Consider the following 24,547-nt stretch of genomic DNA (forward strand, 5'->3'; position numbering starts at 1 on the left):
ACCTCATCGGCACCACAGCAGAGAAAATCAGTCTCTTTGTAAGTGCGTTATTAGATACAAAACACGCCAAAGGATCAGTGTAAGTCTATTATTCTCGCTCAGACAAGCTAAGTAGCAAACAAAAACTACATTTAGTGCCAATTAAGGTTGCAGCAGTACACATTTCATTCTCCCAGAAGTTAAAGGAATAGAAAGAAGAAGCAAGACTTGTACATTATTTTTCACCTTCATATTGCCTATATCACTACTGATAACGCATTCTAAAACTTCACAAGGCTTTCACTTCCATCACCAACAGATCCAAAAAAGAAATATGTACCCCAGCTTCCTCAAACTTGCTCTCTAACACAAAAAACCTTATGGTGACCGCTCTTGGTTTTATATCAACAGATCAGTACACCTGACTATCACACAATCCAGGCATTTGGGAAGTTCTTCTGCCTTGTCACTGCTGAGGTTCAGTGCCAATGTGGGAATCCATAAGCATGAAGGCCACGATCTTGGCCAACAGTGGGGACTGAAAAAATGACCTCCAGAGTTGAATCAGTCTTTACAGCATGTGTTAAGGGGCCAGCTTCAAGCTGACAACTGTCACAGATACACATTTTCAGTGGACCAGATACAGAGAGGGCCACAGCATACATGCTACCAGTGGTTACACAGGCAAAATGCATGACAAATGACTGAACATGTGTGTAGTGGTCCCTCGCTCTCCAATGGGGAGGGAGGCCACTCTGCCTTGTTGTAGGGGCGGTGGTCTTCGGGCTCAAGCCGACACGGTCCGTCTAACAAAAGCAACCACACAATAATAGTCTGGGCTCCTGTCCCCACCCGTGGGTGGGGGCCCGCTGACGTAGTCTTTAGCCCTCAGCTCACTCAGCTGGGGCTGACAACAAGTAACAGTCCGAGGCCCCTGCCCTTGGGGGGTGGGGTGGCTGGGCTAGTAGCACGCTATCACCTATGCCTCCGGCTCAAGGCAGTAAGCAAATATACACAATCTTTAGCCCTAGCCCTTTGGACAGAGCAGAGCAGGGAGCAGGCTTTAGCCTAAACTGGGGAATAGGTAGCCAGCAAGCACACAGTCAATAGGCTCTAGCCCTTTCGGGAAGGCAGAACAGGGAGGAGGCTTTAGCCTAAGGTTCAGGTTCAGGCTCACGCAGCCAGCAAACACACCATCAATAAGCCCTGGCCCTTTGGGCCGGGAAGAGCAGGGGGCAGGCTTTAGCCTAAGCTTGGAGCTCAGGCAGCCAGCAAACCCATATACTCTCGGGGTTCGGGGGAGGTGAGCGCCCCCACAGTCTCGGGGGCTCCAAAAGGGGTTGATCATCCAGCACGCAGTGTAGGGTGCTGACAAGGGTGTTCGGGGGGCACAAGCCTCCTGGCCTAAGGTGGGGAGTCTGCCACCCTGGGATTTGGAGGGGCAGGGGGACATGCCACCCTACTCTATTGCATCCCAGCCCAGGGCCCTAGCAGTGTCAGAGAGGTCTGCCACTGGGTCGGCAGGAACCCAGCCACAACACGCCGACCTAGAAGCAGTCAGCCCTGTAGCTGGCCAGTTGTCGGCTGCCCCTGGGTTACTTCCTCCCACCCCAGGGTTTGGTACCTCAGGTATCCACCAGTTCTCGGGCTCCTCCGGGTAGACAGCCTATGGTAGTCCCACTAACACCTCATCTGGGTCCGTCTCCTCTGGGGGCAGGGTGTGGCAAAGCATGGATTCAGCTCCTGGGCACTGCAGCAGGGGAAGGAGGCGGCCATCTCCTTTGCTGGCTCCCACTCAACTGAGCTGCAGGGCCCTCCCTTTATACTTCCTGTCCCGCCCCATTCCTTCTGGTGAGAGGGGCGGGGCGGGTTCGGCTCCGCCAAGCAACAGGAGCATAGTGGTCCCTTGCTCTCCAGTCCGGAGGGAAGCCACTCTATCTCACTACAATGTGTATTGATGATTCAGCCCATAACTTGCAGGGTAGTTTTTCAGTAAAAAAAAAAAAAAAAAAATTAAAAGATGTGTTTTCACTTCATAGCTCTCCTACAACCACACCATCATTCCCTGCATAGATCAGCAGCAGGGCTTGAACCCTAGACCTTCAGACCCCTAGTTTATACCCCTACTGTAGCTGTGAGAGTAATTACTAGCTCTGTTGTAGACTAGCCAATGGGGGAGAACTTGACACACACTTTCTCTGTGGGCTTTGCAGGTATTTACTAGTCTACAGCAGAATATCAGTGACCAGAAATCCTACATTCTATCCCCAGCTTTCGGAGAAGAGTGTGATTTATAATGTTTAGAGATAGGATAAACTCTGAAAGCAATTATTGTACAGTGAACTAGATTGGGATTTATCCTGTTAGAGACCTGGGGTCTGGGCTGGAAATGACCTTGTATAAACTCTGTACTAACTTTTTTTAAAAAATGGAAGGCGTGTTCAGCAGCTCTTCCCTAAACATCTTTTGAGGTTGACGTTCATGGCTTTAGTCAATAATAAGGGTAGTGAATTGAATGGAAATGTAAATAGAAATTACAATTAAATTCTCCTATTATCTCTATCAATTCATTTTTGATCAAGCCACCATGAAAAATTCAACTAGTACTCTAAGTTTATATTCTATACTTCGGATTTTCCCATCTCAGTGAAATATTTTACAAAATAAAGATTTTAAGTATCTGTTACCACTGAATATTGTAACAGCCTGAACTATGATTCTGTTACTGCGGCAGATAAAACACACAGTTTTAGTTTCATGATAATTGTGGTAATATATCAGAAAAATAGCAAACTGCAATTGGAAAAATACTCAGTATAGCATAAATCACAGCTCTTATTCTTTAAGGTCAAAGCCTCCTGGCATTGACAATATAATGGTGATAAAACTAAGAGAGATGTCTAAAATAAGGTGGATACATAATCATAAGAAGAACAAATAACTATACTCTAGCCTACTTTTAAGTGATATCCTGTATGGCTCACCAAACAATGCGTTATTTTATGAGGCAGTGTAGTCTATTGGACTGAGTTTAGGTCTGAGAGCCATGAATTCCTGAGTTCTAATCTTGGCTCTGACATTCCCATGGGACCTTGGGCAAAATCATTTTACCTCTGTGCTTCAAGTTCCTCATGTATAATATATCTCTTCACAAACTGTTGTAAGTACTGTTTAGATAGAGCTTTGAAAACCTAAATCCTTTGAGAGATATTATTGTATTTTAAACTGCACAAAAACTCAGCCCACAGGACTGAATTCATGACAAGTTCTTAGTGAGTGCCATTTTAGGTAGCAGAATTAGATCTGTAAAAGTATTTGTGGGGGAAATCTTTTGAATATATTGAATGCGAAAGTACAGGTAATTCAACAAAGAGGGTAATAAAATAAAAGGGAAGAAGAGGAAATAGAATCATCAATGAGATTACATTCTGACTCGGCAAAGGCTAGAGCATAGCAAGGTAGAGCAAAAAACAACTCTTAAAATAAAAATAAATAATTTATTATTTTATTGCAATAAAATTATTATTATTATTATTATTATTATTTTATTGCAATAAAAATATCTCTGACTCTGTCAGGCTTCCTTCCCCACTCTGAACTATAGGGTACAGATGTGGGGACCTGCATGAAAGACCCCCTAAGCTTATTCTTACCAGCTTAGGTTAAAAGCTGTCACCACCAAAGTTTTACACAAGGAACAGGGAAAGAGCCCACTTGGAAAAGTCTTTCCGCCCAAAATATCCCCCCAAGCACTATGCCCCCTTTCCTGGGAAAGGCTTGATAAAAATCCTCACCAATTTACATAGGTGAACACAAACCTAAACCCTTGGCTCTTAAGAACAAGGAAAAACCAATCAGGTTCTTAAAAGAAGAATTTTAATTGAAGAAAAAGTAAAAGAAAAACCTCTGTAAAATCAGGAAGGGAAATACCTTACAGAATAGTCAGATTCAAAACATAGAGAATCCCTCTAGGCAAAACCTTAAGTTACAAAAAGACACAAAAACAGGAATATACATTCCATTCAGCACAACTTATTTTATCAGCCATTTAAACAAAACAGAATCTAATGCATACCTAACTAGATTGCTTACTAACTCTTTACAGGAGTTCTGACCTGCATTCCTGCTCTGGTCCCGGCAAAAGCATCACACAGACAGAGAGGACCCTTTGTTTCCCCCCACTCCAGCTTTGAAAGTATCTGGTCTCCTCATTGGTCATTTTGGTCAGGTGCCAGCGAGGTTATCTTAGCTTCTTAACCCTTTACAGGTGAAAGGGTTTTTCCTCTGGCCAGGAGGGATTTAAAGGTGTTTACCCTTCCCTTTATATTTATGACAGACTCATTTCTTGTAGAAGTGGGGCTCTTAAGGAGTGATATGAATGAACAAAGGGCAGTGGTCCGTGCACCTGCTTAGGAAGATCATCTAATGCATAGTGTCTACTGTCAAAGGGATCAGTGACAAAGTATTTAAAGGTTTCAGAGCAGCAGCTGTGTTAGTCTGTATTCGCAAAAAGGAGGACTTGTGGCACCTTAGAGACTAACAAATTTATTTGAGCATAAGCTTTCGTGAGCTACAGCTCACTTCATCGGATACATTCAGTGGAAAAATACAGTGGGGAGATTTATATACATAGAGAACATGAAACAATGGGTGTTACCAAACACACTGTAACGAGAGTGATCACTTAAGGTGAGCTATTACCAGCAGGAGAGCGGGGGGGGGGGGGGGGGAACGGACGACCATTTCTAGTGATAATCAAGGTGGGCCATTTTCAGCAATTGACAAGAACGTCTGAGGAACAGTGGTGGGTGGGTGGGGAGGAATAAACAAGGGGAAATAGTTTTACTTTGTGTAATGACCCATCCACTCCCAGTCTCTATTCAAGCCTAAGTAAATTGTATCCAGTTTGAAAATTAATTCCAATTCAGCAGTCTCTCGTTGGAGTCTGTTTTTGAAGTTTTTTTGTTGAAGAATTGCAACTTTTAGGTCTGTAATTGAGTGACCAAAGAGACTGAAGTGTTCTCCAACTGGTTTTTGAATGTTATAATTCTTGATGTCTGATTTGTGTCCATTTATTCTTTTACGTAGAGACTGTCCAGTTTGACCAATGTACGTGGCAGGGGGGCATTACTGGCACATGATGGCATATATCACATTGGTAGATGTGCAGGTGAACGAGCCTTTGATAGTGTGGCTGATGTGATTAGGCCCGATGATGGTGTCCCCTGAATAGCTATGTGGACACTGTTGGCAACGGGCTTTGTTGCAAGGATAGGTTCCTGGGTTACTGGTTCTGTTGTGTGGTTGCTGGTGAGTATTTGCTTCAGTTTGGGGGGCTGTCTGTAAGCATGGACTGGCCTGTCTCCCAAGATCTGTGAGAGTGATGGGTCGTCCTTCAGGATAGGTTGTAGATCATTGATGATGCACTGGAGAGGTTTTAGTGGGGGCTGAAGGTGATGGCTAGGGGCATTCTATTATTTTCTTTGTTGGGCCTGTCCTGTAGTAGGTGACTTCTGGGTACTCTTCTGGCTCTGTCAATCTGTTTCTTCACTTCAGCAGGTGGATTTTGTAGTTGTAAGAATGTTTGATAGAGATCTTGTAGGTGTTTGTCTCTGTCTGAGGGGTTGGAGCAAATGAAGTTGTATCTTAGAGCTTGGCTGTAGACAATGGATCGTGTGGTGTTGTCTTGATTAAAGCTAGAGGAATGTAGGTAGGAATAGTGGTCAGTAAGTTTCCGGTATAGGGTGGTGTTTATGTGACCGTCGCTTATTAGCACTGTAGTGTAGTGTCCAGGAAGTGGATCTCTTGTGTGGATTGGTCCAGGCTGAGGTTGATGGTGGGATGGAAATTGTTGAAATCATGGTGGAATTCCTCAAGGGCTTCTTTTCCATGGGTCCAGATAATGAAGATGTCATCAATGTAGCGCAACTAGAGTGGGGCATTAGGGGACGAGAGCTGAGGAAGCGTTGTTCTAAGTCAGCCATAAAAATGTTGGCATACTGTGGGGCCATGCGGGTACCCATAGCAGTGCTGCTTATTTGAAGGTATACATTGTCCCCAAATGTGAAATAGTTATGGTGAGGACAATTGCAATTCTTCAACAAAAAGACTTCAAAAACAGACTCCAACAAGAGACTGCTGAATTGGAATTAATTTGCAAACTGGATACAATTAACTTAGGCTTGAATAGAGTCTGGGAGCGGATGGGTCATTACACAAAGTAAAACTATTTCCCCTTGTTTATTCCCTCCCACCCCTCACTGTTCCTCAGATGTTCTTGTCAACTGCTGCAAATGGCCCACCTTGATTATCACTACAAACAGTTTTTCCGCCCCCACTCTCCTGCTGGTAATAGCTCGCCTTAAGTGATCACTCTCTTTACAATGTGTATGGTAACACCCATTGTTTCATGTTCTCTATGTATATAAATCTCCCCACTGTATTTTCCACTGAATGCATCTGATGAAGTGAGCTGTAGCTCACGAAAGCTTATGCTCAAATAAATTTGTTAGTCTCTAAGGTGTCACAAGTACTCCTTTTCTTTTAGAATATTTACAGTTTCTTCCATACACTAACTTATCAGACCTGGTGCATCATTTCTACCATGGTGTCTACAAGAAATGAGTCTAATGTATTTCACTCCCAACATTTGCGGGGCACAAAGGTGACTGAAAGAGTGGGAGAAAGCAGTAGCAGGCAATGTGCTCACACAAACAGGCAGAATCTGTTCATTTGTACATTAATAATGCAGCAGTACAGCTGTCTCTTATAAAATACTCAGACGTTGCATCAAAGCTTGGATCTTTGAACAGTAAAGTCCTGGTAGCTGAAATGAATATATTTAATTTGTTTATTCCAAGAGCGAAGAAGGCTGACCGAAAGGCAAAAGGCAATCTTGAGCCAGATATATTCCTGCTGAGTATGTCCTCTGAGCTCTTGAATTAACTAAGCATTTTGAGGATCTGGAACCAATCTAATAATATCCCAACTTAGTATTTCATCTTTCATTTATTTTTCAAATCATCCTAATATCTTGTAAGGAGATATCAAATTGATCATAAAAAACAATGAACTGCAGCGGTCGCAAGTAAATAATTTTCCAAGCAAAGCTTTGAAATTTAACGCTTATATTATGGTATTAAAGTTACTCTCCTTTGTATTACTTATCCTTCATGTATACATGCAGAAGAAAAAAAGACTATAATATTTCACCCCATATTTTGTATTTACATATGTGTCTTATCTACCGAGTGTGTGTAGGCGATGAGGAAGATGCTATAGGCTCTGGGAGCAGAAAACAGCATAAATGGATTTAATGGAGGGGATGGTGCTCAGTGCTAACATATAATTGGGAGGGAGAGGTGTCCAGCATTAAGATATTGTTTGGGAAACGGCGTAAATTGAAGTAGCCTGGTAGCATGTTAGGAGGCAATATGAATTAAGTTATTCATGGGGAGCTACTCAGAGTTGATTCACCGGTGGGGAGGCAGCATTAAGTGTTTTAATTGTGGTTAGGAGGGCCGCCCAACGTTAATTAAAACTGCCTCAATAAATCAATTAATTTTGTTTTGTTAAATCAATTAATTAATCTGGGCAGGGCTCCCAGGCATGGCTTGCAAGGGGGCAGTATATTTCAGCAGTTTACATCTTCTTAGCTATTGCATATGTAGTATTTAGAGAAAAGTAATAACATCATAAAAATCAAACTACTATTTTTGTGTGAAATAAACAAACAATCTAAGTTCTACAAATATAGGCGACCTTAAAAAAGCAGCCAAATTCTTCCCTCCTCTACACTGGTGTAAATCCCATTGCAAACAACTACAATGTCCTCACTAATATCTGCATCTTGGAACCCAATCCCTGTCTATCCATCTTATTTCAGAATCATTCCAGCAATATAACCCATTCTCTTCTGCTAACAATTTGAATAATCTCTAAAAAGAAGAAACTAACGTAACATGAATTGTACTAACAAAGCAGTTCTATAACTTCATTCTGTGTACTCCCTCTTCTCTGCTCCATATCTAATGTCATTTCCCCTGTCTTTTTTAGGCACATTTAGACTGTAAGCTCTTTTGGCCAAAAACTGGCTAAAGTTTTCAAATGTGGGCACCCAAAATAAGTCCCTATATTCATAGTTAGGCACTACAGTAAACAGTCTGGTTTCCAAAGATGTGGAATTGTGTCTGCCTGGCATTTTTGAAAAATAGACCATTCCATGCATGTTTGCTTATTTGGGCCTATGTCTTTCTAATTTATGTAGAAGTGCCATGCACATCATTGATGCTATACAAATATTAATGATAATAAATAGGCATCACCACCATCACATTTTAAGATAAAATGTATAGCTCAATTTACCCTCAGCCACTTACATTTTTAGAAAATCTCACTGTGAAATTCCCAAAGTTTCCCTATTATAATGTTTCCTGAAATCTTTGCCTCAGTGACTGTCTCAGTTTAAGTAAAACTTTCTTGAGAGTGTACTTCCTCCCACATACCACACCCCACCATCTGCTGCTGTTTACAGACAATCACTTCAGGTACAAGAGCTGACACTTACAAAGAGAGTCAAACATGGTCAATTTTAGTACAATTGTTGTTGCTCTGTCAAATTCATACACAAGTAATCTTGTAAATAATGTCCTGCTGGGAAAAATATATCCCTAGATATCTGCAGGGTTGAATAAAAACGTATTTACTTACTTGAAAGTCTCTTTCTTCCAGTATCTCTTTCCTCCACCTGACAAGGAAGGCAGCACAGACGTACAAGTGAAAATGAGAAAAACCCTCAGGTTCAGACTAAAAAACAAAAAACAAACAGAAATTAAATTTACTGAGTCATTACTTTACTTATGTCATTTAACCCCAATTATATATAAGACATTCAATATTGACTTGGTGTTGACGATATCAAATGTTTAAGAGAAACAAAGAACACAGACTATGTGCTTTCTTAATCTTCATTAGGTCTAGAATCTTATTAGATTTAAGGGACTTAAAACTCTATTTTTCACATCCCAAATGTATTATGACTTCATCTCTGCTATAAGCATCCACAGACTATATCCTATACTGAGAACCAGGCCTGGGTGCATATTTCTCAAAGTTAAACTACTTTCTTTCCACCCCATTCCAGGCTTTTCCCTTTAGTAACTATGTTCTATGAATTACTGTAAGCTCAAGCACACTCCCCCAAACTCAGTGTTACAACCATATGCCCCATGTCCACTACTTTGAGTGTGGAAGTTCAATCTAATATTCATTTCTGTGACGTTGCACTACATATGTTTTATGGAAATATGCTTATGAGTGTAAATATGATGTAACTGGAATATGCTTTATACAAAAGGTCTCTTGTAAGGTATCATTACAAACCCTATAATCTCACTGAGTGTGTTCATCCTATTTGTATGTAGGAATCATTCTTGTATCTGAAGCTAGAAATATGAAGCATAACTCTGAAGTCCTATTGTAATTATGCAAAGTGTGGGCCATTAATGGTGGTTTAGAACCTTGATGGCTGCCATTAATTAAGACATTTGGTGGTAAATGGCTCTGTTTACTTGCAAACCTCCCTGGGTACCTGCGGGCCAGCCCTGGAAGAATGAGGTCCATATCACATGATACAGAAATCCATCTTAAACCAGTTGCTTTTCCATTTAGAGGTGGGGGAACCAGAGAGACAAAAGTTTCCCGCCTTGTGCCAAAGCTATAAAAGGGGGTGGAACAGAACAAAGAGGGCGGTCAGTCATGAGAAATCCCCTAGTTACCACCTGAGCTGGAACTAACAAGGGCTGTACCAGGGGAAAGGATTGGGACGAGGCTAGGAAGGAATCTAGTCTGTGAAAGAAGCTTATTGAAACATCTCTGAGGGTGAGATTTACCTGTATTCAGTTTCTTAACGTACTAGGCTTAGACTTGCGTGTTTTGTTTTATTTTGCTTGGTAACTTACTTTGTTCCTTCTGTTATTACATGAAACCACTTAAATCCTACTTTTTATACTTAACAAAATCACGTTTGTTTATTAACTAACCCAGAGTAAGTGATTAATACCTGGGGGAGCAAACAGCTGTGCATATCAGTGTTATAGAGGGCAGACAACATGAGTTTACCTTGTATAAGCTTTATAGAGAGTAAAACGGATTTATTTGGGGTTTGGATCCCATTGGGAACTGGGTGATGGAGATAGGTGATCTGCTGAGCAGTTTTTGGTTAAAGTCTGCAGCTTTGGGGGCATGGACCAGACCTGGGTCTGTGTTTGCAGCATGCTGGCGTGTCTGGCTCAACAAGGCAGGGTTCTGGAGTCCCGAGCTGGCAGGGGAAATGGGCTCAAAGGTAATTCCAGCACATCAGGTGACCGTCCCAAGGGGGTCTCTATGACCGAACCCAGTCACAATTTCTTTCTCAAGCCTTTTCACTGTAGTAATACAGTGCTGTGTCCATTTGTTACCTTTTTTGAAAAAATAAAATGTAAAGTTTGGTGGGTGTTGACCAGCTGCTAACGTATCACATTAAATCCAACAAAAATTGTACCCTCTCTGCAGTTAATAACATGAACACTACAGTTTAATTCTGGCACACAATCAGTTGCAGGCCCCAATTTTGTAACCAAATCTGCTCGTTTTCCTAATGCATTTTGGAGTCATTTATTTGAATCCCCAACAAAGGTCATTTTCTATGGCTCTTGGCCGTAGTTTAGATTTCACAAACATACTAAAGAGTTAGTCCAAAGGCATGATCTCCATGTACAGTATTAAAGAAAAGTATTTCCCTAAAGCAAGATCTGTGGCCTATTTAAAAATGTAACTGGATAGAATTTTATTTGAGACTGATTTCCAATTACTGCTGAACTAGTAAAATTGAAATAAGAAAACTATGATCCAACTTATTTTTGGTGTTAGCATTGGTTTACAGAGAACACACACTATAGAGAAGTCTCATTAGATCAAAATTTTGGAAAAAAATTAGTTTTTTGAAGTTAGAAAACTATAGCTCTGATAAATAGAGGGAGTACAATTTAGTTAAGATATTTAACCAAATAATATAAGTAAATATAAAATATAGTAATTGTCCTTCATAAAAATCTAACAGAAGTCTGGATGTTTTCTTAATCATCTTAGCTGGTCATTGCAGAACTATTTCTCATTGCTTTCCTACAATTTTGTGTGCATCACACATACTTGAGGTTGGGGCATTTGTTATATAATTCATTGAGTTAGACTTTTCTTCTTGTTTTAAACAGGCTATACATTTTCTGTGGAGAAACATACATCTGGAGGCATTGCATGTGAAGCCTGAATGTGGACTAGTGCAGTGGTGACTTCTGTCCTTGTCCATCGGTGCCATTGACTTGGGGTGTGTGCCCATTGGGTCCGTAGTTACATCGACAGCACCTGCCACTGTAGATCTTCATGAGCCATGGGTACTGGGCTGAAAATGTCTTGGTGCTGGCAGTACTGAGAATATCAAGCATGCCGGAGATTGTTTAGGAATAGCGTGGGGCTCACTAGCGTGGGGACTTCCTGCTCTCCTTTTTGATGACTTACGAGAGGGGTCAATGGCTGGTTCTTTGACCCATAGCCTTTGGATGTTGACCGTTGTAGGGAAGAATCACATCTGCTAGGTGACTTTTGGTGTGGGTCTGGGGAGGGTTGGAAGGACTCCCCCAGAAATATTATCTTCTGTCTCAACTCCCTGTCCATGCAAGACCTGGGCCTGAGTTGCTGGCAGAGACCATCCTTCTGTGGAATGTGGCCTTCCCCGAGTAAGCGTATACACTGGGAGGAGTGATTGTCTGCAACAGGGATAGCCTCTTTGCAGGAGACACACTTCTTGAAGCCCGGTGAACCAGGCATACTTTGTTATGGGAAGGGTCCCCAACAAGAAAATAACACCGAGGAAAATAAAGTCTTTTTTTAAGGAAGAAAATAAGAAAGAAGGGAAAAAACTCTACAACTACAACTCAGTACTTGGAGATTGACTAGCTATAGACACGTAAAATGAAAGTAAGGTTGTAACAGACTTTGAATAGCTTTGTCTCTAGCCAGGGGTGGTTGAGAAGGTTGGCTAGCCTTATGGCAAGGCATGAGGAGAGAGAGTGCATGTGCGGGCCCAACAGACACTGCTACTGAAGATCTCCAATCAGCAGTGCAGGGACGCAAGCACACCTGTAGTGGAGCACCTATAGGGACACTACTCGAAGAAGAAAATGCAATTCCTTGTGTTGGAATTTGCTTGGATTAAAAACAACAGTCTTGAACACCATCAGAGAGGGCAGACGGAGTACCGGATTTACCATGGTGCCGGTCCCAGGCTCGAAAGGGGTCCCGTCCCAGCCCGCTCTTCTCTGTCCCCTGCCCACCGCTCTCTCCTGCCAAGGCAGCGGGCAGAAGCTTGGTCCTGCTGGCTCCTGCTGCAGGACAGACTCCACCAGCAGCCAAACTCCCCCATCCCCTGCCTCTTCCCACAGTGTGCCGCGTTCCTGGCCCTCCCCCTCTCCCTGCCGCCAAACAGCTGATCGCCCACACGAGGGGGGCCTTGGAGAAGGGGGTGGAATCAGGGCATGTCCCTCCAGCCCCCTGCTGCAAGACTCTCAGGACAGGGGGCTGGGGCTCTGGGCTGGGGTTCTGGGGGTGCTCCCAGCCCCAAGCCCTGACTCCTGCACCCCCTCACACACCCCCAGCCCTCTGCCCTGACTCCTGCACCCCCCACACATACCCATACCCCCCACCCCATGCCCTGACTCCTGCACCCCCTCACGCCCCCAACCCTGACTCCTGCACCCCCCCCACATACCCACTCCCACCCTGACCACCAAACAGGATCTCCTGCACCCCCCCTCACATTCCCAACTGCACCCCTCACACCAAATGGGAGATGCCCCAGGTAAGCGCTCCACACCTCAACCTCCTGCCCCAACCCTGAGCCCCCTCCCTCACTCTAGCTCCTGGCCAGACCCTGCACCCCAACCTCCAGCCTGCTCCTGCACCGTAACTCCGTCCCAGACCCTGCACCCCCAGCTCTGTGCTCAGTGCACCCCCACCCTCAGCTCAGTGCAGAGAGAGACAAAAAGAATGGACTAGAACCAGGGAGAAGGTAGGTACCTGCTCTATGTGGGAAGGGGCCGGGGGAGGATCCTGTTTACCCCCTCCCTAGCCCTGCTGCGCTTGCAGTTTACCCCGGCCCCTCCCTTGCTCCAGAGACCAATACTAGCTCCCGCCACGCTTCGCTTTTGCCCCCGGCCCCTACATTGCTCCTATCAACAGGGACTAATCCTTCCCCCATGCCCCACGGTGTTCATCTTGCCCCTGGCTCCTGCCTTGCTCCAGCTGGGGACCAATCCTCCCCCACCACGCCCCGCTGTCAGGATGGATAAAAATCAATGATTTTTTTTTTAAAATACTCAAAAATCTGATTTTTGAGGGAAAAAACCTATCTAAAGATAAAGATATATTATAATTAAGATCATCATGGAACAGGGATTATAAATTCTAATTCTACAGTATTAGAAAATATATGCATATAATGTTTAAGAAAAGTTTTGCAAATGAGTTATAATAGTTCATGGATTAGGGACCCAATTTTATGGGGTTCCAGGGGCTTCTGTACAGATTATTTAGGTTAATCTTTCTATCTACCCAGTGGGACTCAGTGTTCAGTCTAGAAGATACCATCAGAGATGCTTAGTTTTGCAGTTCTCAAACTGTGGATGTGTGTCTCCAGAGGTAACATGCTTGTTAACAGCAAAAATGTTTTTAAATAAATAAATAAATAAATATATAGACGTGAGAAATAACAGACCTCATCCCTATTGTCCCTCTGCAAATTTGTGTACACAGAGTCAATCCCTTACCTCTCTTTAAAAGTGAAAAGTTTCAAAAAGTTCAATGAATAGAAGATTGTTGGGGGCAGACAATGAGAAGAAGTCTGGAGATAAATGTGAGAAGTGAGGGACATACTTTTTTTGTTAAAATATTATGTTTGCCGTTGAAGAAAAAAATCCAAAATACTTAAAGTTGTTGTTTTAGTTAAATAAAACAGTTTAAATGTCTGTCTGGTGATGTTCTCCTTCTAACACAACATAGCAAGAAAATCCTCCAAATATTAATGATTAACCTGTTGAATTGGAGATAGTTGACCTCCCAATGACTTCATAAATATCTGCTTCAATTATCTTTGGTAAATGAAATAACCAAACAATAATTCATTTTCTGATATAGCTGTAAAACTCATCTGAAAAGTTTTCAAAATAAATCACTTTAAAAACGTATAGTGTGTAACTTTTAAAAATGAAACCTACATCTATCTCTGAATTGTGAAGAATATGTATTAAGTTTATAATAACCAACAAGAATGCACTTTTATGTAGAAAACCATGATTAAATCGAGTCTTCCTGACCAGTATCTTAAATCATGATTTAAATCAAATCCACCCTGCCCGCTGTGCTCTTGCTCCTGGCCCCTTCATTCCCCAGGGGGCCCCACAAATATGTTTGTCAGAATTTCAGTTTTGCTTTTTACTTGAAAGACAATGCCAGTGCCCCATAATTATGAAGTAGCACTGGTTCAGTCTTGATTTAGAGAGAACACAATCTACCATCACTGACCCTATTTTCCTGCATTATACAATATCTATTATTATTATTAATATTATCAACAATAATAATAATAATCCATTTGTGGTATAAAACTCAAAAGTGCTTTGTTGCCAAGTATACTGGACAATTAAGGAATCAATGCAGGCAGGACAGATCACTAATTTCTCTGCCAGATACTTACATATCTGACAATACATATTGTACTTATGAATGCTCCTTGCACAAGGTGGAGGGGGAGTGTCATTGGAACAACTGCAGTACCCTAAAGAGTGGAAAACCCCCTCTTAGCAGCTACTTCTCATACCAGGAGAGTGAGTGCAAGGGAGATGGGGGTGGGAAGAAGTCAGTGGAGCCTTCCATTCCCTGTTAGCAGGCAGGTGAGTCCAAACATAAGCCTGACCAAATCAAGCAGTCATAAAAACAGGGTAGCACCAATCTTTTCAGGAAACTTTTGAATTTCCACTTGAACTGAAACAAGGGACGTGGGATGCCAGGAGAAAAAAAAATGCGAATTAATTTGGGAATCGTGGCAGGAAAAAGTTTAGGAATAAGTGCCTTAGGAAAAAGGCCTATACTAGGAAAAAGGTATGTTTTTACAACATGATAGCTAATATATGATAATTAACACATAAATCTTAGTATAGACAGGACAAGTTGTGGCACCTTAGAGACTAACCAATTTATTTGAGCATAAGCTTTCGTGAGCTGCAGCTCACTTCATCGGATGCATACTGTGGAAAGTGTAGAAGATCTTTTTATACACCCAAAGCATGAAAAAATACCTCCCCCCACCCCACTCTCCTGCTGGTAATAGCTTATCTAAAGTGATCACTCTCCTTACAATGTGTATGATAATCAAGTTGTGCCATTTCCAGCACAAATCCAGGTTCCCCCCACAAACCCACTCTCCTGCTGGTAATAGCTTATCTAAAGTGATCACTCTCCTTACAATGTGTATGATAATCAAGGTGGGCCATTTCCAGCACAAATCCAGGGTTTAACAAGAACGTCTGAGGAGGGGGAGAGTAGGAAAAAACAAGGGGAAATAGGTTACCTTGCATAATGACTTAGCCACTCCCAGTCTCTATTCAAGCCTAAATTAATTGTATCCAATTTGCAAATAAATTCCAATTCAGCAGTCTCTCGCTGGAGTCTGGATTTGAAGTTTTTTTGTTGTAATATTGCAACTTTCATGTCTGTAATCCCGTGACCAGAGAGACTGAAGTGTTCTCCGACTGGTTTATGAATGTTATAATTCTTGACATCTGATTTGTTTCCATTTATTCTTTTACGTAGAGACTGTCCAGTTTGACCAATGTACATGGCAGAGGGGCACTGCTGGCACATGATGGCATATATCACATTGGTGGATATGCAGGTGAACGAGCCTCTGATAGTGTGGCTGATGTTATTATGCCCTGTGATGGTGTCCCCTGAATAGATGTGTGGACACAGTTGGCAACGGGCTTTGTTGCAAGGATAGGTTCCTGGATTAGTGGTTCTGTTGTGTGGTATGTGGTTGCTGGTGAGTATTTGCTTCAGGTTGGGGGGCTGTCTGTAGGCAAGGACTGGCCTGTCTCCCAAGATTTTTGAGAGTGTTGGGTCATCCTTCAGGATAGGTTGTAGATCCTTAATAATGTGTTGGAGGGGTTTTAGTTGGGGGCTGAAGGTGACGGCTAGTGGCGTTCTGTTATTTTCTTTGTTAGGCCTGTCCTGTAGTAGGTGACTTCTGGGAACTCTTCTGGCTCTATCAATCTGTTTCTTCACTTCCGCAGGCCTAACAAAGAAAATAACAGAACGCCACTAGCGGTCACCTTCAGCGCCCAACTAAAACCACACTATCAGAGGATTGTTCACCTGCACATCCACCAATGTGATATATGCCGTCATGTGCCAGCAATGCCCCTCTGACATGTACATTGGTCAAACTGGACAGTCTCTACGTAAAAGAATAAATGGAAACAAATCAGATGTCAAGAATTATAACATTCATAAACCAGTCGGAGAACACTTCAATCTCTCTGGTCACGGGATTACAGACATGAAAGTTGCGATATTACAACAAAAAAACTTCAAATCCAGACTCCAGCGAGAGACTGCTGAATTGGAATTCATTTGCAAATTGGATACAATTAACTTAGGCTTGAATAGAGACTGGGAGTGGCTAAGTCATTATGCAAGGTAACCTATTTCCCCTTGTTTTTTCCTACTCTCCCCCCCCCCCCCCCAGACGTTTTTGTTAACCCCTGGATTTGTGCTGGAAATGGCTCATCTTGATTATCATACACATTGTAAGGAGAGTGATCACTTTAGATAAGCTATTACCAGCAGGAGAGTGGGGTGGGGGGCGGTATTTTTTCATGCTTTGTGTGTATAAAAAGATCTTCTACACTTTCCACAGTATGCATCCGATGAAGTGAGCTGTAGCTCATGAAAGCTTATGCTCAAATAAATTGGTTAGTCTCTAAGGTGCCACAAGTATTCCTTTTCTTTTTGCGAATACAGATTAACACGGCTGTTACTCTGAAACAGGACAAGTTGTAGTTTTACCTAAACTCCCCTTTTAGATTCATTTTGATCAGCTAAGCAGAGAAAAATTATAACTTGCCTGCTCTGCACTAGGATATTTACCATATGAGCTTTCATGTGTTCACTACTTCATTGTAACAACCACACTTTTTTCCTAGTGTAGACATACTCCTAAAGAATTTCGATTTAAATACTGGGTTCAGAGCTGACTGTTTAACATATGAAATTGGATAAAATGACACCTGAAGATGATGTAGCTGTAGGAACAGCATTCAATACCAATTATCACATCAGTTTTTGTTCAAGAAAATATGAAGAAATTGAAAAAAAAAAAACCATTTAAAAATCCAGAAAGCCATGTAGAGGTCAAAAACCTTTTCTACCTTATTCTGAACATAATTAACAGAAAATGAAAGATTTTTCCTGTTTAGTTGCATCATTAAAATTCCTTTATAGCTTTCTCAGCTCTACAATTAATAAAAAATGGTTACTAACTTTCTTTAACTGTTGTTCTTTGAGATATGTTACTCATGTCAATTTAAATATAGGGGTGCACATGCCGTGGGCACCGCCGCTGGAAAGTTTTTCCCTCAGTGGTATCCATCGGATCGGCTCTAGTGCCCCTGAAAGTTTGCCCTCTTAGCGCTGATATATATGGGCCTTCTGCCCCGCCGCCCTGAGTTCCTTCTTGCTGGCCAGCTCAGACAGAGGTGTAGGAAGGTGGGTTTTGGAAAGCATATGAGCAACACATTTTGAAGAACAGTTATAGAAGGTTAGAAACAGTTTTTGTTTTTCTTCGAGTGCTTGCTCATGTCCATTCCAATGTAGGTGGCTCCCAAGCAGCTGTAGGAGGTGGGATTGGAGTTCAATGACAAGTTTTCCTAAATGATTTAGTCCTTTCTATGTAGGAGACCAATGCTCGTCTGATGTCTAGCCAATATAGCCTCTGTTCCTTGTTATCTACGTGCAGTTTTGGGTAGAAGATGGGAAGAAAGATGTCCTGGTTATTGTGGAAATGCAACATCACCTTTGGGAGAAAAGTTGGGTGAGGGTCCCAGGGCGGGACCAGCTGTCTCACCTGAGAGTACAGTCTGTCCAGCCCCTTAAGAACGCATCTACAGAGCAAGTTAGCAAAAATTGACCTGCCATTTACCCCTGCATGGAAAACCAAAATTGCTGCCAGGTGTACTCTAATCGATGACACTGATAGGCCTTGCTGCTTCAGGTGTAGCAAATAGTTCAGAACAAACTGCATTGATGCTCGGATGGGTGAGACCATTTTCTGTGCTGACCAAATTGAGAACCTCTTCCATTTTGCCAGGTACATGGCCCTAGTGGATGGATTTCTGCTCCCTCAAAGAACTTCTTGAACTTGACCTGAGAATGCTAGCTCTGAGGGGCTCAGCCATGGCTTTCAGTCAATGAGATGGAGGGATTCAAGGTTCGGATGAGGTAGGCATCCGTGATCCTGGGAGAGGAGATCCAGAAACAGAAGTAGGGTGATTGGTGTTTCCACCGAGAGGTCCAGGAGGGTGGTGAACCAGTGTTGACGGGGCCAGGCCGAGGTTATCAGGCTCGTTCCCTCCTTTATGACCTTAAGCAGAATCTTGTTTATGAGTGGAATGGGAGGGAATGCATAAAAGAGATGGTCCTTCTATGGGAGAAGGACCGTATCTGTGAGCGAGCAGAACTACAGACACTTCCTGTTGCGCCTCGTTGCAAACAAGTTGTCAAGGTTCCCTCCCCACTCTGAACTCTAGGGTACAGATGTGGGGACCTGCATGAAAGACCCCTAAGTTTATTCTTACCAGCTTAGGTTAAAAACTTCCTCAAGGTACAGACTTTGTCTTGTCCTTGAACCCTATGCTGCCACCACCAAGCATGTTAAACAAAGAACAGGGAAAGAGCCCACTTGGAGACGTCTTCCCCCCAAAATATCCCCCCAAGCCCTACAGCCCCTTTCCTGGGGAAAGCTTGATAAAAATCCTCACCAATTTACATAAGTGAACACAGACCCAAACTCTTGGATCTTAAGAACAATGAAAAAGCAATCAGGTTCTTAAAAGAAGAATTTTAATTAAAGAAAAAGTAAAAAAATCACCTCTGTAAAATCAGGATGGTAAATTACCTTACAGGGTAATCAGATTCAAAACATAGAGAATCCCTTTAGGCAAAACCTTAAGTTACAAAAAGATACAAAAACAGGAATATACATTCAATTCAGCACAACCTATTTTACCAGCCATTTAACAAAAGGAAATCTAACGCATTTCTAGCTAGATTACTTACTAACTTAACAGAAGTTTGAGAGCATTCCTGATCTGTTCCCGACAAAAGCATCACACAGACAGACCGACCCTTTGTGTCCCTCCTGTGCCCTTCAGCTTTGAAAGTATCTGGTCTCCTCATTGGTCATTTTCGTCAGGTGCCAGCGAGGTTATCTTAGCTTCTTAACCCTTTACAGGTGAAAGGGTTTTGCCTCTGGCCAGGAGGGATTTTATAGTTCTGTATACAGAAAGGTGGTTACCCGTACCTTTATATTTATGACACAAGTCTATCTGGGGAGTTCCCCACCTCTGAGAAATGTCCTTCATGACATCTGGGCGAATAGACCACTCATGACTGGAGATGATCTGCTGAGATGATCCTCTAACTTGTTCTGTTCCCCCAGAAGATAGGAGGCCTCGAAGTGGATTGAGTGGGTTATGCAGAATTCCCACAGGCAAAGGGCTTCCTGGCATAGGTCAGAGGAGCATGTTGCTACCCTGTCTCCTTATTTAGATCATCACTGTAGTGTTGTTTGTAAGCACTGACACAAATGTGCCTTTCAGATGGGGCTTGAACATTTGGCAGGCAAGACACACCGCTCTGAGTTCCCTCTTGTTGATGTAGAGTGAGAGCTCTTCCTGGGACCAGAGGCCATGAGTTCTGAGGATCCCCAGATGGGCCCCCCAACCCAGGGCAGGAGCATCGGTGACTAGAGACATCGACAGCTGTGGTTTTGCGAACGGGACACCTGTGCACACTGACCCCCGATCCAGCCACCATAAAAGGGAGGTGACCACTGAAGAGGGAAGCGTGACCACCATGTCCAGGCAGTCCCATCTTGGTCAGTACAGTGATGCTAGCAGGTCTGAATCACAGCCTCAAGTGTTTCACTACATACGTGCTTGATGCCATATGCCCCAGCAGTTTCAGGCAATTTTTTGCCATGGTGATGGGATGGTTTGTGACGCTCTCTATGATCAAGCCCAGGGTCTGTAATGTGGCTTCCAGAAGTAAGGCTCTGGTCTGGACCGAATCAAGGACCGCCCCTATGAATCTTTTGGACGGGGGAGATCGTGGATTTTCACATGTTTATCAAAAGGCCTAATTTCTGGAAGGTTAACAATATTAGCTATATGTCTGTCTCCACCTGCGCCCTGGTCTGCCCTCTGATCAGCCAGTCATCGAGAAAGGGATATACCTGAACCCTTTGTTTCCTTTGGAAAGCCGCAACAACCACCATGTATTTTGTGAAAACCTGAAAGGCTGCTGACAGGCCAAATGGAAGTACCATGAACTGATAGCGTACTTGGCCCACAACGAATCTGAGAAGAACGGTGGTCAAGGATACCATGCGGAACTTCAGCTTCTTCATGAGTTTATTGAGGTTTTGCAGGTCCAGGATGTGTCAGAGACTGCCATTGGCCTTTGAGATTAGGAAATAATGGAAGTAAAACCCCTTGATGAAGCCCTCTTGGCTTCGGAGGAACCTTCTCTACTGCTCCCACTTGCGGAGGTATTCACACTTCCTGAATTCGTGAGTAGGGTCCTTGAAGAGGTGCGGGGAGGGAGGGGAGGGAGGCAGGGAAGAACTGACATGCAGAGTTTATCCCAGTCCTATCATGCGTAGCACCAAGTGATCTGAGGTAATATGGGCCCATGCCCAATAGAAGTGAGATAGCCAGTCCACAAACATTAGGAAGGTTGGATCCAAACACTGCCCTGGTACAACGTCCTTGGGCACACCCTCAAAAGGCCTGTTTAGACTGAGACAATTGTCTCACGGGCTCAGACCCATGGGCTGATGAGGGCTTGGGCGGAGGCCTCCTTTTGTAGCTCCTACCCCACCTCCTATTATAATCCTACCTGGACTGAGGTTGGTAGAAACAAGGCAAAGGCTGGGGCTTAAAGTGCTTCCTCAACAGGGCCAGTGTGTGTAGGCCTAGTGACTTTAAAGGTGACCCTTGAATCCTTTAAGCTGTGGAGCTTAGAGTTGGTTTGCTCTGAAAAGTGAGACATACCTGAAGGTCCTGAATTGTTTGTTGCATTTTATATGGAAGGCTCAAGGCCTACAGCCACAAGCTTCTCCTCATAGCCACAGCCAAAGTCATGGTTTGTGCAGATGAGTCTGCAACATCCAGTGCCACTTGCAGGGACTCTTTCTCCACTCCTCTGCTCTTCTCAACTAGAGCATAGAACTCAGTCCTAGATTCCTGTGGCAGCAACTCCTTACATTTAGTCAGTGCCCCCCCAGGTGTTAAAGTCCTGCTGGTTGGGAATTTGAAGCCATAGTCCCGCCATGGAGTAGATCTTTCTGCCAAAAAATGATCCAGCTCTTAGCATCCTTGGTCTTGGAGGTACGCTCGTGCTCCCCCTACCTCTTTCATTCATTTGCTGCTGATACCACTAGCAACCCTGGGGGAGGATGGGTGTACAGATATTCAACCCCCTTTTGGGGGGCACAAAATACTTTCTCTCCACCCTCTTTGTCATGGGTTGCAAGGAGGCTGGAGTCTGCCACAGGGCCTTAAAGAGCTCCAGGATAAAACTGTTCAGAGGCAAAGCCACTCGTGATTGGCCTGAAGGGGCCAAGATGTCCATCAGGGAATGGGAGGCTTCTGAGATGTCCTCCACCTGGATTTCCAGGTCCTGGGCTATTCTCTTTAGAAGTTCCTGGTGCACCCTGTGGTCATCTTGAGTGGGAGCAAATGAAGTTCCTGCTACTGCCTCATCTAGGGAGGAGAAGGATGCTAGGACCACTACTGGACTCTGTTCCTTCCCTTTGGCACCTGAAGAATCCTGTGATGACAGGTCCTGAAGTTCGGTTCTGGGCTCGGTGCTGGGACCTAGTCCCTGAACAGACGGAAGAGGTCGGGGAGCTCTACCCTCTGACACAATAGAATATGACTTCCTTGACTGAGGCCCTTGGGTCCAAAAAAGCTATTACATAGGAACCTGCCACTGTGCGGGCCAGGCCGTTGGTAGAAACCGTTAGCTCATATCAGCCATCAGGTGCTGGCAGTCAGACCTCTGCTGGCTCCTCTGGGAGCTGTAGGACTCTGGTTTGGAGTCCGATGGCGAGGCAAGGAGTCACTCCCCAGTGACCACAGGGGAGCTGTGTCTGATGGTGCCAGGAGGGGAGTGACCAGTGCTGCAAATTCATAGTGGGTTTTCCCTTTGGCAGTACCTGTGGTCTTGGTGCCATAGCTGTTTTTGTTTCTAGTGCCTGTTCCGGGAAGGCGGTACTGGGAGGGATAGCAGGTCTACTGCTGCTTCAAAAGCCTCTGGAACAGATGGAAGTACCAGCACTACACTCTGATGGCTCTTCCTCCAAGGAGGGTCCAATGGTACCAGACTCTATGGTTCCCCTCGCTAGGCTGGAGTTGACCGTACCAGACTGGCAGCCATTGATGTGAGTGGCCTGACATGGGTCTCACTCTGCCAGGCTCCTTGTGATGGGTTGGGATTTGGGGAGTGTCCATTATCTGTCTGTCATCGTTCCTTGCGTGGCACTGGTGACTGAGATTGGTGCCGAGTATCCCCATGAGGGGTAGATCTCCTCTGCACTGGAGATCCCTGGTAGTGCTGAGTCCTGGGACACAGACAAGGAGTCCTCTCTCATTGCCGGAGAGGCTGGGCTACACTCCCTGTCTCTCAGAGAAGCCGGCGCGGTTCTCAACGAGGTGGAGGTACTCGGTGGTGAGTTATGACTTGGCTCCGAGGAGGAATGAAGTGCTGCCTCCATGAGGAAGAATTTGAGTCTCGCTGGTTTGAACCCCTTACAAATCCTGCAGCGGTCCTGCAGGTGAAATTCCCCCAAACACTTAAGGCAAGCAGAGTGGGGGTAACTAATTGGCATAGGCTTATGGCAAGCCTCACATGGCTTTAAACCCCAAAGACTGAGGAATGCCCTGGTGCCAGGGAAGGGAAAACCCCAGGAAGTGGGGTCCTACTCTATTACTACTAACACTAAAACGATCATAACTAACTACTATTTTATGAGCTATAGGCAGGAAAAAGAGACAAAGTCCACTGGGGAGAATACTTGTGCGAGCGCAAGGATGAACAGAATTTCCAGTGACTGTCACAGGCGATAAGAAGGAACTGATGGGGCAGTGCAGCAACAGGCCCCTATATATCGGTGCTATGAGGGTGCATCTCCAGGAGGCACCAGAGCTGACTCGATGGATATCACTGAGGGAAAAACTCTCCAGTGGCAGTGCATGCGGCATGTGCATACCTACACTGGAATGGACATACGCAAGCACTTGAAGATCAATAATAATTTTAAAAAGATGTCAGCTGACATCAGGAAATTAAAATAAATAAAATCAAAACCTTTTAAATTAATTATAGACAAATATTAATTTGTTCTACTTCTTACTAGTAAAGGATTACAGCCAGTCTCTGCTTTAGTATAAATAAAGCAAATGCCATGATATGTGATTGCCTTTTAAGCATTCATTAAATCGTTCAATTAATGAATGCATAGTTACTCATTAGTAGAATAATATATAGCCATTTAAAAGTTACCGACATACCTTTAACATTTCAAGGAAAAGAACCATAATGTGAAAGGCAAAAGAGAGCGCGTAAGGTTTATGTTAAATTTACAGGATCAATAAAATGAGTTTTGTAAGAAGTACACTTCAAATTTACTCCCATGAAACTGGAACAGTGAGTACAATAGTTGTCTGCTAAATTCAAACTGCATAGAATCATGTAAATATAAGTTTTATCTTAAAGAAAGCCTGGTAAAGTTCAATAATGTTGTTTTGAACTATTGCCTTTTTCTCCTTGCTTTGGAAATGAAACCTATTCACCACTGGAATGGTGCCATGATGCATTTGGAAGCCAAATTACCACATTTTACTAGCACATCAATGATGACCTTGCAGTAAACTCCCTGTGATGCTCTTACTTTTGTATGAGGCTTAAACTAATTCAAGAGTCTGGGTAAGAATAAACTTTGGCCTCAATGAAAACAAGAGAAAAGGCCTGTGGCCATGCATAGCAGTAGGAAACCTGAAGGCCTAAATAAGACAGCCCACATTCCAGACCTAAAATAAAATTCCCACACCCCAGAAGACAGGCTACAGTTGATGAAGGAGAGAAGAATCTGTATTTGCGGAGCCTACGGCAGTAATCAAGAAGCTAGATGGAAGAAGAT

At 43.6% G+C, this 24,547-nt stretch overlaps 1 protein-coding gene across 4 annotated transcripts in view; it reads right to left on the bottom strand.

Annotated features, from left to right (window-relative positions):
• Window positions 1–24,547, bottom strand: part of TBC1D22A (TBC1 domain family member 22A) — a 467,234-nt gene that overhangs the window by 101,461 nt on the left and 341,226 nt on the right. For all 4 annotated transcript variants that reach the window (XM_077834882.1, XM_077834908.1, XM_077834891.1 and 1 more), the window contains one exon: window positions 8,689–8,784. In XM_077834882.1, the coding sequence (XP_077691008.1) occupies window positions 8,689–8,784 (96 nt within the window). The remainder of the gene's footprint in view (window positions 1–8,688; window positions 8,785–24,547) is intronic.

This window comes from Eretmochelys imbricata, chromosome 1 (genome assembly GCF_965152235.1).
Source record: "Eretmochelys imbricata isolate rEreImb1 chromosome 1, rEreImb1.hap1, whole genome shotgun sequence".
NCBI classification, from domain to species: domain Eukaryota; kingdom Metazoa; phylum Chordata; order Testudines; family Cheloniidae; genus Eretmochelys; species Eretmochelys imbricata.